This window comes from Neomonachus schauinslandi, chromosome 5 (assembly GCF_002201575.2).
Source record: "Neomonachus schauinslandi chromosome 5, ASM220157v2, whole genome shotgun sequence".
In the NCBI taxonomy this organism is placed as follows: domain Eukaryota; kingdom Metazoa; phylum Chordata; class Mammalia; order Carnivora; family Phocidae; genus Neomonachus; species Neomonachus schauinslandi.
The window spans coordinates 17,236,191-17,252,314 of record NC_058407.1 but is presented as its reverse complement, the minus strand read 5'-3'; the positions used below and the strand labels follow the sequence as shown (position 1 = coordinate 17,252,314).

The following is a 16,124-nucleotide window of genomic DNA, read 5'->3' as shown; positions in this document are numbered from 1 at the left end:
TATAAAAAAAAAAACAACACCTGCCTTCCAAAGTAGCTTGTATTATTGTTCCTGTATCCCCTAGTCTGGTAGGAAAGGCAAGGGGAGAGGCTGAGTCTTATTTTCACTTGTATTTCCCTCAGTGCCTAGCAGAGGGCCTTTCACTTGGTTGAAACGTACAATAAATGGTCATTAAACTACTCTTTTTCTCTTTATGTCAGTAAAGTAATTCATTTTAAACGTCATTGGTTCTCGATCCAATATAAACAAGATGGGGTAATTATGATTGGTAGACTTATCCAAAAAGTTGAATGCTGGGATCTTTGTGGTTGACTCCCCCGCCTCCGCCCCCCCCGCGCCCCCCCCCCCCCCCCCCGCGCCCCCAGTCATGGGAAACCCCTGCCAGTGATTGGAGTGGGAATGAGCACGTGACACAAACTTTCCCAGCGAGGCATAAGCGAAGTCTCGTTAGTAGACTCTGGGAAAGGAAAGGATTTTTCATTCCTAAAAAGGAGGCACATCAAGAGGTGGTTCCTTTCTTCTTTTAGAAGAAAGGGTTAAATATTTTATGACTTGATAGGATTCCCAGGAGTCCTGTCTAGTGGCCATAAATGGAGCCAACTCTCGAGTCTGCGCCTCAAGGGACAGCAAAGTAAAGCAGGGGGCGCCATGAAGTCACTGCATTAAATAACTGCAGATGGAATCCCTAGACTTTGTGACACAGTAAGTGTCCTAATTGCTAAAAACAAAAAAACAAAACCACCACCTTATGAGGTAATTCTGCTTATCTCCACTTCACAGATGAGCTGCTAAGTACCTTTCCTAAGGCCTCGCAATAGTAAGTGGTGGGGCCCGGTGTCACTGAGCTGGCCACCCCCAGCCACTGTGGGCCCCCCAGTTGCTCTGCCGGCAGCACGGACCCCAAAGCTGTCTGGACCAGACCTCGGCCTGGCCACCTATCTCCGTTTCCCCACCTGCAAAATGGGGGTAACAGTCTCCCTCGTGGCGTTTTGGTAAGAAATGAACGAGTTGAAACACAGCACGTGGTTAGAACAGTGCTCAGTAAATGTGAGGTATTACCATGCTATAGGGATAATGCCCCGTGGTGGCAAGAATTTGGGGGGAAACTTAGTAAGATTATAGGTTCTAGGAATTTATCCTAGTTTACAGCTTTGTTCACAGATTTCTGTATAAGATTTATTGCAAAGTTTAAAAGAGTAAAACCAGCTATGTCTGGCATATGTGTAAATGTGCACCAATAGAGAACAAGTTAAAGCCACTGAACGTATGAAGAAGTATGTTTATTGACACAGAAGGATGCTTGTATATTGTTAACTGCAAAAAGCAGGTAACAAAGTTACGTACAGTATTCTAGTAATTCTGTAAAATATATATTCATAGGGAAAGTTTGGAACAATCTCAAATGTCTGGTTATTTCCACGTGGAGAGTTTATAGCTGAATCTTACCTTCCGATTTTATGTATTTTTACATAATTAGGTATTATTGAATTATTTTAAAAATCCACTTAGGTATCATTTGCATAACAGTGATGATAATCACCCCATCCACCATGTCTCCTTTCTGAGACTCTCCTCCAGCCCAGGTTCCCCTCTACAGCTCTTACTTTCCTGGAGGGCAGGTATGGGGGAACCAGTTTGGCTTCTCACCCTGTCTCTAGCCACTTGGCACGACAGCTCTTGGAGACAATGACAGATGTGCGGTGTGTTCTGTTCACCACCCGGGCCCTGATTTAGGCATCGGCAGTACAAGCCATCCAGCTTGGTTGAGACCACCAGCTTCTCTACCAAGGGTGCCTCTTCTGCCACTTAATAGCTGTGTGATTTGGGCAGGTTACTTAACCACTTTCATTCGAAAGCAAATATTGAGCTCCTTGTACGTACTAGGCATTGCAGATGCAGCATTGAACAAAGAAGCACCTGTCCATGAAGTTTACATTCTGATGGAGAGAGACTGACAATAAATAAATATGCCAGCTTGTGATAAATGCTATGAAAATAATGTAGGATAAGAAGAATAAATAGTGAGAGGGCAGATGAGGTATGAATGCGGGGACTAGAAAATCCGTCTCTACTGAGATGAGATTGGAGGTGAGACATGAAGGAAGTGAGGCAGCCAGCGAGGAGGTGGTACGTAGGGAAAGAGGTGCAGGCAGAGGCAAAGGTGTGCTGGCACTGACTTGCACGTGTTCTGATTGCACGCAGCTCTCTAGTTTGCAGTCAGCCCTCGTGAGAGCATTTGTACACAGAAGTTAGCAATTGCTCCAAGAATCGTTTCCCCCAGAGAACCATTTGGTAAATATTTACCAGCACGCCACTGGGAAGAGGAACAGTAAGTGCAAAGGCCCTGAGGTAAGAGTTTGCTCGTCTGTTTGAGGAGCATCAAGGCAGCCGGGGTGGCTAGGCAGAACAAGAGGGAAATTCATAGGAGATGAAGTCAGAGGTAGCCAGGAAGCAAGATCGATAGGACTTTGTAGACCCCAGTAAGTACACTAGACTTTATTCTAATCGAATTGGGAGCCATTGGAAGGTTTGAGCCAGAGGAGTGACAGCATCTGACATAAACTTTGAACAGATCCACACATGGCAGAATCAGGAAGACAGGCTGGGAGACCTGTGTGTAACCGGGATCAGCGATGAGGCTGGCTCGGTAGTCGGGGAGCTAGTAAGAAGAGCCCCTCAACTTACTCATTTTTCTCAGACGTTGTGAAGATTAAACAAGATAGCATTTACAAAGTTCTTACTTTAGAGTGTTCAGCACACAGGAGGCCCTCAATACATGATAGCTGTGGTTACTATTGACTGAAAAAAGGCCAATCCTGGGGGTGGAGAAGGGGTGCTCATATCTGGCCAGGAAGGCAGATAATTTCAGCACCAAGTGGTAAGCACTGTGTTCCCGACAAGTGAGAGCATAGAGGAGAGACCCTCAAACCGAGCTGGGGGTAGGAAGCCACAAAGTGTGTTTGAGCAAAAGGTGACTGCTTTAGCAAAGGCAAGAGGAAGAGGATGAGAAGGGCCATAGAACCACTTGGAGTGTCCACACCTCCCCATGCAGGTGACAATGAGATCACAGCTTTATTCTTTACCCAAATAATCTGTGATCTGAAAGAATAGTGATAATCTTTAAAAAAATTTTTTTTTATCTTAAGTAATCTCTACGCCCAACATGGGGCTCGAACTCAGGACCCCAATATCAAGAGTTGCATACTCCACCACCTGAGCCAGCCAGGAACCCAGAATAGTGATAATCTAATTATTCCCGGTGTTAATTAAATCACCTGGTAGGCTGTGGATCATTATGTTCCAATTCAAATTCACTGGTCATGGGGCGCCTGGGTGGCTCAGTCGTTGAGCATCTGCCTTCGGCTCAGGTCATGTTCCAAGGGTCCTGGGATCGAGCCCCGCATCGGGCTCCCTGCTCGGCAGGAAGCCTGCTTCTCCCTCTCCCACTCCCCCTGCTTGTGTTCCCTCTCTCGCTGTCTCTGTGTCAAATAAATAAAGAAAATCTTTAAAAACAAAAAATTCACTGGTCATTTTGTGAATTCCATGGAGCCCTGGATTCTGAGCAGCAGTCAGATAAGAGACTCAAGCCAGTAGGAACTTTAGAACTTGCTATGGAAGAAGGAGTTGTTAAGCTCCAAGCATGGGCTTGAGGAGATCTGCGAACCCCTTAAAGATACTTGCAGAATTAGGTATGTGTATGGGAATTCGGGTAGAAATGGCACAGAGGGGCTCCACAGCTTTTAGCAGATTCTCAGAGAGGAGTGTGGCCCAAAGAAGATGAAAAACACTGCTACTGAGATACGTAGTAGAGGGTAAAATGAGTCCAGAAGAAACAGACATGGTTTTGTTTGCCATTTTATCTATCATTAAAATATTTGGGGGCACCTGGCTGCCTCAGTTGGTTAAGCGTCTACCTTCGGCTCAGGTCATGATCCCAGGGTCCTGGGATCGAGCCCCGCATCGGGCTCAGCAGGGACCCTGCTTCTCCCTCTGCCCCTCCCCCTGCTTGTGCGCTTTCTCTCTCTCTCTCTGTCAAATAAATAAATAAAATCTTTTTAAATAATATTTGGTAAAATGATATTTTAGTTCACATGAAATCAGTTCAAACGCTGCATTTAAAAGTGGTTCCTTTATCATAAGGCCTTTGTCATTTAATTCAAATATGAACCGTCAATTTGGACTCAGAGAATATTCATTCCAATTTAGAATTTCATCTGTACCCAGCTCCGATGGTAAATGAGCTATTGTATATTAAATGAGCTAATGCTTACAGGCAAAATATGCTCTCTTGGTCATGCTGGGATTACACCTGGTATTCTTCCTTTTGGATGTTTTCTGCCTCTGATTTGGTTGTTGTTTGTTAATTGGTTCCCTTTCTGATAAGCTGCTGAGTCTGCAAAGTACCCGGTGTTCCCTAAGGGCTTCTCCAAGGTCAGAGATAGGAGTGCTTACTGAAATTTTCCTTTAAAAGAGGAGTAATAGAAGTTCATTGCTCAGACCGTCCTCCAATAACACTGCAATCCAGGAACTCACCTTCTCGTCACATGTGGATGGCAATAATTTACTCAACTATTTTTGGTCTGACAACAGTCAATTTTGTGAGTCCTGCATGGATTGTACGAATTCCCATTTCTTGGGTGCAGACTATGGTTCAAACAGCTTGTCAGGTGCATCATGCATATCATCCCATTGAATCCTTCCCATATCTAATGAGATAGGGACTTTATCCCCATTTTATAGATACCCAGGCTCTGAGATAGTAGGTAACTAACTTGCCCAAGATCACCCAACCAGTGGTCATACAGCAGATCCGGTAGGTAGAAAAGTGGAAACCGAGATGTTCAATGAATAACAAATGAGCTGCGGAAAGAAAAGCAATCCTTTTCCTCGTACCATTGCCATTTTTCATTATATGGCATTTTCCAGTGTCGCTGCTTCAAGCACCGTGTCAGAAGAGCGGAGTATAGGAATCAATGACTCCTGAGAAGGATCGTAGGGAAATTAAGTCATCTAGTTAGTTTATCACAATATATTTTTAAAATAGTGATGGGGAAACAAAGTTAATTTTTTCTTGAGTACCATGAACATAGCACAATGCAAGGTACTTATATTATTGCATTGAATCCTCAGAATAAAGCTCCTGAGAAAGGCATTACTATCCCCATTTGACAGATAAGGAAACCGAGGTTGGGAGAAGTTGAGCAAGTTTCCCCAAGTCACATGGCAAGATGGTATGATAAGAACAAGACCAGCCCCCAAAGGCTATTTACACTCTATATCATACTGTAGAATTAACTTTTTAAAAGCCATTTATTAGAATTTAAGCTATGTGGGGCCAGAGATGATGTCATTAAATTCTGTCTATTCCTCAGAACATTACATAGTACCCCATACCTAGTAAGTACTCAAGCACTGTTTTGGATTGGTTGTCCATCACAGTGGGTTGAAAAGTAGAACATCAAAAGGCACAAAGATGTATCTTATTTCCAAATATGAAAAAAAAGGGAATTTGCTTCACATTCTTTACAAGATCTACTGTTCCTTGAGAGCAAAATTATAGAAAATCTTTTTAATAGCCCCATAGGGATAGTTCAGAGGAAAAACCTGCACATATGATACAAAGTTTCCCCCAAATGCACCTTGTGTATTATAACTGCCTGATACGGACATTTTTCAAGAGGAACAACAATGGTTAGATTAGTCTTGGTGGGGAGGAAAAGCCACTTGGCGGTTTAGAAACACGTGGGATATACAACATAGTCAAACCCCAACAATGACAAATCATTTTAAGGTATAAAAGGCGTATCAGAAAATATTCAGGCACAGGTGTAAATGCTTGGACATGTGGTCTTGACCCTCTTTATGGTCCATGTGTGCGTTTTTTGGCTCGTGGCTGGTACCTTTTCCCTCAGCACACCCAGGCTTCCGAAGTGTGTTGAGGGATCAGGAGTGGTGTCGTCTGCCGAGGGTTCCCGATGATGGCCCTGCCCTAGTATTCCAGCGTCACCGTCTTGGTTTTGAGGTACTCGTTTAGAGCTTCCTCCCCTAGGGAACAGAAAAACAGTTCATGGACCAGTGAATGCAATGTCACCAGACTCTGGATGCAGATATAGGTGTATAGGTCAGTAATCAACTGGAATGTGGCCGAAGCCAGGGCTTCCCAAATGGTAAAGTTCATGTGAGTCACCCGAAGACCTTGGGAAACTGCAGATTCTGATTAAATCCAGTGAAGGCCCTGAGATTCTGCATTTGTGACCATCCCCCGATGATGTGGATGCTCGTGGTCCACAGACCACACTTCGAGGAGTAAGGGCTTAGACCACCGATCAGGTCTTCTGAGGAACAGTGCTGACTTGGTCAGTCTCCACCAGAAAACTTGCTCCCTTATTTCCCTGACTGACAACAAGCTCTTCATCACTATCCTTTGCCCATTTAGGCTGAACAGAAGTGACCAACATAATGTCCTTCGGATTATATTAAATGAAGCAGCATTGAGCAGAAGAAAGAAAGTTTGAGACCCTTTGGTGTAATCTTATTTTAAAGATAATATCGTTTTCCTGACTTATATAGTATAGAGAAGAGTATATCCAGGCTAGAAGATCAGTAGGTTTGCCTTTCTGTTTCTATTCTATTTTAAGCTTGTACAAATCATCGATTTCTATCACAGTGAAAGGGCACAAATACCACAGGGACAACTAATGAATATATGATCCTAGAAGTTGAGCTAAAACAAGCGTTCTTAACCTTAATGGAGAATTGCCCTGGGAAGCTTTTAAAACTCCTGATCCCAGGTCACACCCCAGACCAATTAAATCAACATCTTTGTATTTTTTAAAGCTCCCAGGTGACTCTAATCCAATGTGCGGCTAAGGCTGGGGAACCCCTGGGCTTAGGGAGTTTAAAATTGGGAGAGAAAGAAACCATTTAGGCAAATTCTATTGGTTTACAATAAACACCATTTACCTTCAACTCAATGGAATTTAAAAAGAGAGCTACTTTTATTGCTGCAAATACATTACCAAAAGTCACCAGGAAAGAGAAAATGTAAAAATACCCCACATTAACCAAACTTAATATCCAGTGGGCTAATAAACCAATAAATCATGAATATTTCCATTTTTGAAACAACAAGTCAGACTGGCTGTGGGGAGTAAGAACATGGGCTTGGCAGCCAGACTGCCTGGCTTGGAATTCTCTTTCCAAGCAGTGACCTGCTGTGTAACTTTGGGCAAGTTACCCGCCCTCTCTGAGCCCCAATTTCTCCATTTACAAAACAAGGATAATAATAGCACTTCCCTCCCAGGGCTATTGTGAGGACTGCTTGTGCTGTTACAGGTAAAGTAGTTAGCAGAAGATCTGGTTCATGGTGTTCAAAGTAAGCTGTTACTTGAAATGTGATAGTGTCACTACCCACAAAGAATTAATTACCTTTTGGATTTTCTGCTATTCTAAATCTGAGTTCCCAGACTTGCAGAAAACCCTGCCAATTGCACTATTGATTCTGAAAGACTGCCAGGCAGCTTGCAGACAGGATTTCTTCTTGGAACTAGCTGCGTATTGCCCTCCACCCATTTCCCTTTGTTGGTTTCACTTAGTCCCACGAAAGCTAAACCAAGTGCGTGCTGAAAGTCAGGTAAAAAAAAAAAACAAGCATATTTTAGCTAACAGATATCGCCAGTGTTTCTTCTTCCTTTCAACATTAATCTTGTTCTTTGAAAAACACTTTTCCATGCAATTTGGGTACTTTTCTGTATGTACGTTAGCTAAAAATGTTTAACATTAAAACAGAGTTAGTACCCATATAAACCCAGATCCAACTGCCGTTTAGGAAATGTCCTTCGAAACAAGACAGGAGTGCTGCAGGAAACATCAAACAGACTTCCCTGTGACAGGCAAACAAAGGGAACATGGAGGAGAAAAGCAGAGCATACCTAAATCTTTCCCAAAGCCAGACTGTTTCACTCCCCCGAAAGGGGCTGCCACATCCGTCTTGTTGTACGTGTTAACAAAAACAGTTCCTGCTTCTAGTTTTTCACTCACATACATGGCTTTACTTATGTCTCTTGTAAAAACCCCCGAGGCCAGACCGTACTCTGTATTATTTGCTCGCTGCAACACTCCATCGATGTCCCTACAAGATGTTTTTAGGAAGACAAAACTTCATTGAATGTAAAGCAAATCATTTGCATTTTATGTTCTAATATTTCCCCCCTGCATGCTAGAAACAGAAAACACTACTGAAAACTTGCTTAAATGTTCACAAATGAAATATTCCAGGCTTACACCAAAAGAAACTCCCAGGGAGCTATTGTAGCTCTAGTATTATATTTTTCATGTATATCATGCAATACCTTTTAAAATCTGAAGTCATCTTTTCCATTTTCTTCTTGGTTCTCCTTCATGACTTCTCACCTCCTCCCCCCTCCCTTGAGTCCCACTTCTAGATGTATTCTCAGAGCACCCCCCACTTTCCTTCCATCTCTCCAGATTTTGCATACAGTTCCAGGCTCATTCATTCAGTACCTCGCCCTAAAGCCTTCTCAGCTCCCACCAGTGTCACGGGGAAGGCAGTAGGGTGTAGTGGTTCAGTGAGAGGGCTCAGCAGCCAGGCTGCCTGGGTGACCTTGGGCAAATAGCTTCATCTCCACATGCCTTTGTTTATTGCAAAACATAGCAGTAATAATAAAAGGACTTTTCTTGTTGTCGTGAGGATTAAATGAGCTAATAGTGCCTGGAACACAGTACAAAGCTCAATAAAAGTCAGTCATAATCAGGGAGCACATATTCCTCCAAACTCAGTATTTTGGTTTAACTCTTTGTGTATTTGTGTTTCGCCTCCCAACAACACTGGAAGCGCCCAAAGGGCAGGGATGACCTCTTTTCTTCTTTATACCATGGTGTTAGATCATCCCATGAGAGTGAATTCAATTAATACAATTCAATAAAAGGAAATACAAATTATCCCTTCAATCATGATTTCCCTGCCTTTTGACTCAGTATGTTTGCACTCGCAAGTAAGTGGAGACGTGACCCTGTTCATCTCTCGGTTGGGTCCAGTTCCAATGTGTCTGTCATGGTAAGAGTATCTCATCTTTATGAGTGTCATCCTAATGTTTAAAACTGCATGAATGCTCTACAGCATGGCCAGGGAATGCAAGCCAAGTATTTCATCTGGCGCTCTGGCAAAGAAACAGGATCTGTCCCCAAACGGGAGGAAAAATTAATCGTGCTGAATTTTTTTTTTTTTTTGAGAGACAGCACAGGCTTCAACGTGGTGGCCTCTGAAGGGATTTTCCAGAGTAATCCTGACTATACACAATTTGAAGCTCGCACAAGAAATTTGGAACTGAACCTAGATTGAATTGAGGCTCTGCTAAAACTCTCACGCTTCTTGATGCACTGCACATGCTAGAGACCCAAATATTTATTGACTAGCCTAAGGTAGAAAGATGGCTTTATGCCATTACTTATTGGGGACTACCGAGATCACACAGCTTCATAGGACACCTTGCCGACTTCTAGGAGAATAACAAGCATAGCAATGGCAACAGCACTGTTAGCAAACATGACTTATTTAATCCTTAGAATGACACAAAAGGATAGATGCTATTAATCACCCAATTTCACAAATAAAAAAACCAAGGCTCGGACCGGCCCAAGCCCATAGAGATAATCAGGTGCAGCGGCAGAATGCTGGGCAGACTCTACCCACTGCCTTTGGCTGCCTTTGGCCCTCTGTGGTTAATTGCCCATCTCCTCGTCTGTCTCCCTTATTAGCCGGTAAATTCCTCAAAGACAGGAACTGTGACTTATCTTGGTTGATATCCCCCAAACCTGGCTTCTAAAATCTGCATGTTTGGGGACCCTGGGTGGTTAGTCAGTTAAGCTTCTGCTTCTGGCTCAGGTTGTGATCCCAGGGTCCTGGGATCGAGCCCTGCATCAGGCTCCCTGTTCGGGGGTGGGGGGGGTCTGCTCCCTCTCCCTCTGCCCCTCCTCCCTGCTTGTGTTCTCTTTCTCTCTCAAATAAATAAATAAAATCTTCTAAAAAAATAAAATCTGCATGGTTAACACAAAGACTATCCTATGGGGGGACTTCATGAGGAAAAGAAGGTTAATAGGGCATCCTTGGATCAGTGTGTCAAAAGTTGCTCACTATAGCTTAGTGTCCCCACATATGTCTTACAATATGTCTATCAAAGACCAAGAAGTCCTCTGAACTCTGTGTTCTGGCTTTTTCCACGTTCTCATTGGTTGAAGGAAAATTCAAACCAGAATTCTGAAGAATTTTGCCCAGTATACCATGAGAGTCCATTGTATTAAATATTCTTGTATGAGCTCAGTTACCATACGACACTCTCTGATATGCTAAATACTTTGGAAGTTGCCTGCACTATAATGAACCATCATGGATAGTTGATTATATGGTGATTGTGGGCATTTTATAAAAAGTTGAGTATTAGGCTTTCGGGGGCATAATCCCCTATAAAGGCAACACTCTTTTCTTGGGAAAATCACATTTCACAGATGCTGCCTTCCCTAGGAATGTAAATGTGAAAACACTTATTTGTTATTCTTAGTTATTTATCTTGTTTGAGAGACATTTCAAGTGTTGGTTATACAAAAACTAAATTTAGTCAGCTATAATTCCATACTGTCAGCCATTGATTTAAGCTAAGAAGCAAAAATATATAACAATCTACATTGGTTAGCCCTCTCTTCTAATTATTGAAGTCAATTATTGTTATATAATTGAGCATTACATGTTCATTGATTTTTATGGTCTGTATAGAGCACAATGGCAGAAGAAAAAAACACTTATCTAGTCAAAACCTGTTAAATTGTACCTGAAGAACATACCCGTTTTGGAACTTAGAAATGACCATAATAGGACCAAATGATTCCTCTTTGGCAAGATACATGTGGTCTTCCACATCTGTGAAAACAGTTGGTTCCATAAAAAAGCCTATTTGAAAAACAGAAAAGATCATCAATTATAGGGTAATTAATTTTTAATTAATAGTTCTCTCATTTAATTACATCATAATTTTTTTTCCTTCCCTTCTGGGTCAATAAAACCAAGCAGACTTTCCTTTTCTTATTTGGCATTAGCATTCCTAGGTTCTTGTTTTTTTAGCTATTTATCACAAAAATTTGAAACATATGTCAAAGAATAGAAAGTAGTATCATGAATCGAAAAATAAATATCTACTCATATTTTGCTATATTTGATTCATTTTTTTCCTTGCTGAAATAATTGAAAGCAAATTCCAAAGGTTATAACTTTCACCTCCACGTATTTCAGTACAAATCTGTAAAAAATAAGGCATTTTCTTACCTACCACGGTATGTTATCACATCTAACAAAATTAGTCCTAATTCCTTCTTCATGACTTATATTTCCATTTTTTCCTCAATTGATTTCATTGGTTCAGGCTTCCAATAAATTCTACACATTGCATTCACTTGTTAGATCTCTTAAGGGTCCTTTCATCTAGAACATTTCACCCCTAATTTTTCATGCCGCTGACTTGTGAAACAGACTGTGTCAGTTGTCCTGCAGAGTACGTTGCATTTAGATTTGTCTTTGTTTCCTTGGGATGACATTCAATGTGTTCCTCTATCCCCTTTATTTTTCGTAAATGGGAAGTTTGACCTCAAGACACAGTTGGATTCAGGTTAAACATTTTTGGCGAGACTACTGCAGAGATATGCCATGTGTTACACCTTGCATCCCTTGAGGAACACATCATACCCAGCTGTCCCTGCTTTTCTGTTGCTTAGGCTGACCAGTGTGGTTCCAAGCGGTGACAACTCCCCTTCTCTGTCGAAAAACTGTTTTTCTCCTTGAGACCGGCAAGCGATCTTGGCGGTCTCATTGCACATTCTCAGCTCCCCATCAACCTCTCTCCCGATCACTTTAGCCTCCCTTGATGATAACTGCCTAAATCAACCATTTCATTCAATTAGGGGTACAGAGTGGTGATTTTTCTATTCCATCATTTTTTCTACATTAATTAGCAGAAATTTTTCTGTTAAAAAAAGTCTCCTTTATCAGCTACTCAGTTTACCCAGAAATTCAGTTCATATAAGAAACACAGCTATGTGTTAAAGTTTCCCCTTCTAATTATCAATTTTCAGAGTAAGGTGTTAGAGCACAATCCCCCTAGAGCAGTGAAAAATGGGGTTTTGAAGTTGTTGTTTGTCTTTTTCTCCTTTGGGGTATCATGACATGTAGCCATTTCCGTATTTCAGTGACAGGTACGGCTTTAGACAATAGGAATAAATCCTTCCCAGGCTACCCTAGCTAAGATTAAATCTCACAGCTCCAGGAATCAAGGTCACCAGCACCAGAATGACATAGTTGTCCATTACACCTGTTTACCGGACCACCAAGGGCCTGTCACATCCATTTTGTGATTTGATTTCCACAGCCTTGTAAAGCAGGGTGCACACATCTCATCCCACGTTATACAGGAGGAAACTGAGGCTCAGACAAATTGTCATGTCCAAGGTACCCCAGCGTATAAGTGGCCAAGCAGTATCCAGAAAAGAATTCCTGTGATCATAACATAAATGCTACTCTTTACTTTTGAGGCAAGATGGAACTGCAGTGAAAACCGTTACCATCCATTCCACCTTCAGAAGCCAGTGTCGGGCTGTGGAGGTGATCTTACCTGGCCTGTGCACTTGTCTTCCCCCATACACCAAGGTGGCCCCCTCTTTAACTCCAGCTTCACAGTATTGCAGAAGCTTTTCCAGATGGGCCTGATGATTTTGGGGCCCATGATCGGTAGATCTGTCAAGCGGATCACCAATTTTCATCTTTTTAATTTCTTCCACCTGTTTGTCACCCGGTTCACAAAACACAATTGACTATTAATAATAGTAATGGATACCCTCGGCTAGCTTCTACCGTGTGGTGGGTGTCTTACTAAGCTGTCAAGAGATGTGTTGTCTTTTAATCTTCACAGAAGCACTGGAGGTGGGTATTTATTATTTCCATCTTACAGATGGAGAAACTGAGGCTTCGACAGGTTTAGTGACAACCACTAAAGACAGTAGAGTCTTCCTGACTTGAAAGCCCCCTGTTAACCACTGAGTTCTAACAGACCGTAAGCTACAATGTTACATTCAAATTATCCTGAGTGTTAATCCATTAATACAGCAAACCTGATGTTCTGGAATTTTTGTTAATACAGCACTCTTGTGCTCTTCAGGGCAGAAGAATTTCTAAAATGGCCCCATGGTTATTTTTTTCTCTCCCCAGATGTAGCAGCCTGCCCTTGTGAAATGTTCATGGCATAGCCATACCAGAGGAATTGCTAGAATGTTCTGATGAAAAGCCATCTTTATTGTGCAATGTTCATCACTGACATCTCTCTGTGATGGTCCCTGTGCACCTCACTTACCTTAATCTACTTGTGCATTTTCTAATGCTAAGTCCAATTCTAATAAGAAGAAAGAATGAGAGTTACCATGACCCAGGAGGCCCATGAATTTGAATTTGGGCCAGGCAAGAATCCCTCAGTAAGTGCTCAAGAAATAGCTGCTGAATGAGTGAATGAATACCAATTGCATCTGTGCAAGACATGTTTACTGATGGACTGATAAGGTCGACTCTTGACATTTCTGGTCTCAGCATTTGAAATGTCCACACATTGAAGTTGTGAAAGCCTGTAACTTGTATTTTACTGAAGCACAAAATTGAATTAGAGGGATGTTCAGGAGGTAGCCACCGCCCACCATCTGCCCCTCCATATGTCTCCCGTGTTTTCCATTCTCACAAAGAAAGAATGCCTTTGCTTCTTGGGAATGGGGAGTGGGGGACTGACTCTGAAAAAAAGAAGCTGGGTGCTGGTTTTTCAAATATAAACAAATCCGTGATTAGTGTTACCGTAATAATGCCATAGTTTATTATAGTTTATTTTAGCCACAGAATTCATCTTAATAGTTCTTTTTTTTAAAATTTTTTAAAGATTTTATTTATTTATTTGACAGAGAGAGACACAGCGAGAGAGGGAACAAAAGCAGGGGGAGTGAGAGAGGGAGAAGCAGGCTTCCCGCGGAGCAGGGAGCCCGATGCGGGGCTCGATCCCAGGACCCTGGGATCATGACCTGAGCCGGAGGCAGACGCTTAACGACTGAGCCACCCAGGCACCCCATTAATAGTTCTATAAATGGCTTTTGGTCTCATGTTTATAGAATCATGACCAATCTATAGGGGGTGAGTATGCATGTGTGTGTATGCATATCTATCTATCTATCTATCTATCTATTATCTATCTATCTATCAATCATCTATATATCTATCTATGTTAGTGGAGGAAATGATATTCTGTCCTACTAACTGTGTATTGAGGATTTGCAAGGATCTAGTTGTATATCTCTTAGTCAAGTCAGGAATTTACAAAAATCTAGGAGTGTATCTCCCACAAGTGTCAAGGATATAATTTGCTATAAATGCAGAGCAAGGTATAGGTAATAAAAGCTCTTAAGGTTTTTTTTTTTTAATATATAGAGACCTATATATTTTTACTATGAAAAATTATGAATACCTATAAAAGTAGATGATATAATGAAATGCCATATACTCATCACCCAGCTTCAACAATTACCAACTCATGGCAAATTTATTCCCCTGCTTACTTCCTCCCCTCCTGGGTTATTTATTTTTTATTTTTATTTTTTTTAAAGATTTTATTTATTTATTTGACAGAGAGAGACACAGCAAGAGAGGGAACACAAGCAGGGGGAGTGGGAGAGGGAGAAGCAGGCTTCCTGTGGAGCAGGGAGCCCGATGCGGGATTTGATCCCAGGACCCTGGGATCATGACCTGAGCCGAAGGCAGACGCTTAATGACTGAGCCACCCAGGTGCCCCTCCTCCTGGGTTATTTTGAAGCAAAGCCTAGACATTTTATAATGTCCTCTGTAAATATGTCAGAAAGTAGCTCTAAAAGATAAGGACTATGTTGTTTAAAATATAAATACATACAAATATATAAATATTTATAAATATATATATATCATAGTACTAATATGACACCTAAAAATTCATCAATAATGTCAGAAGTCCTTTTCAGGTAAAAGCAGTTTCTATACAACTCCTAGAGCAAATATGAAGATGTCTTACCACTCTTGTCACAAATTCATCATGGATGGATTCTTCTACAAACAACCGTCCAGCTGCAATGCAATTCTCTCCTTTGTTGAAAAATACTGCCCCCATGCCCTTCAGCAGCAGAAGAGAAAATATTAACAGTACTTTGGATTGTCATAACATCACACACACCGAGAATTAGATGTTATTGGAAGACAGCAGACAAACAGAGAAATCATAGAAAAACGCAATGCCTTGGCCTAGCTAGTGAGGAGAATTGCTTAGAGATACTTAGAATTTTGATCTAGCGTGCTTTTAGGGATTTTGTTTCTCTTTTACCCTTTTTGGTCCAGGAGCACTTTTAAAAAAATGTGGGTAACCATAAGGACACACCACTGAGGACAAATTTTATGTTGTAAGAAAATCTGCATTGTTCTATACATTTTGTATTACATACAAAATGTAATACTGGTATACCAAATTTTGCTTTTAAAATCTTGACATCAGTTTGTGTAAATCATGAATGTTTAGAAAGATTCTCCTGTCCCTCAAGTTTTAAAAACACCTTAATGATCCAAATTATAAAGATATTATTTTTAAAATTAAGTGCTTTGGGCATTCCCAAAATCTAAGCATCGAGAGAACAGTTTCTGTTTATGACCAGACAAAACCAAATCTCATGTTGAGATTTCTGATAAAAAGGGAGATGAGATGCGTTTTAGAAGCAGGCACCTATTTGGTGGGATTTGACCCCCTCTTACCATTCTCACGGCCTTGTCAAGCTCACAGTCATTGAATATTATAAGTGGGGATTTGCCACCAAGTTCAAGGGAAACTTTCTTCAAGTTGCTCACAGCACAGCTAGAAGAAAATAAATGGGAAATGAGCATCCTCTGTCTCACCTTTTTACCTATAAGTTACCACTGAGCATGGAAAACATAATCGAACCTCAGAAATATTAAGAAAGGTATTCAAAGACCAAAACAGGAGTGGTAGAATGGTGGTAGTTGCTGAAGGCTGGTGATG

At 41.5% G+C, this 16,124-nt stretch overlaps 1 protein-coding gene across 1 annotated transcript in view; it reads right to left on the bottom strand.

Annotated features, from left to right (window-relative positions):
• Positions 1-5,989: 5,989 nt before the first annotated feature.
• ALDH1L2 (aldehyde dehydrogenase 1 family member L2) overlaps positions 5,990-16,124 on the bottom strand; it is a 59,359-nt gene continuing 49,224 nt past the window's right edge. Inside the window, exons 19-24 of the mRNA XM_021687697.1 lie at positions 15,860-15,959; positions 15,132-15,230; positions 12,675-12,840; positions 10,858-10,963; positions 7,932-8,131; positions 5,990-6,045 (exon numbers count right to left, since the gene is read on the bottom strand). Coding sequence (XP_021543372.1) covers positions 5,990-6,045; positions 7,932-8,131; positions 10,858-10,963; positions 12,675-12,840; positions 15,132-15,230; positions 15,860-15,959 — 727 coding nt within the window. The remainder of the gene's footprint in view (positions 6,046-7,931; positions 8,132-10,857; positions 10,964-12,674; positions 12,841-15,131; positions 15,231-15,859; positions 15,960-16,124) is intronic.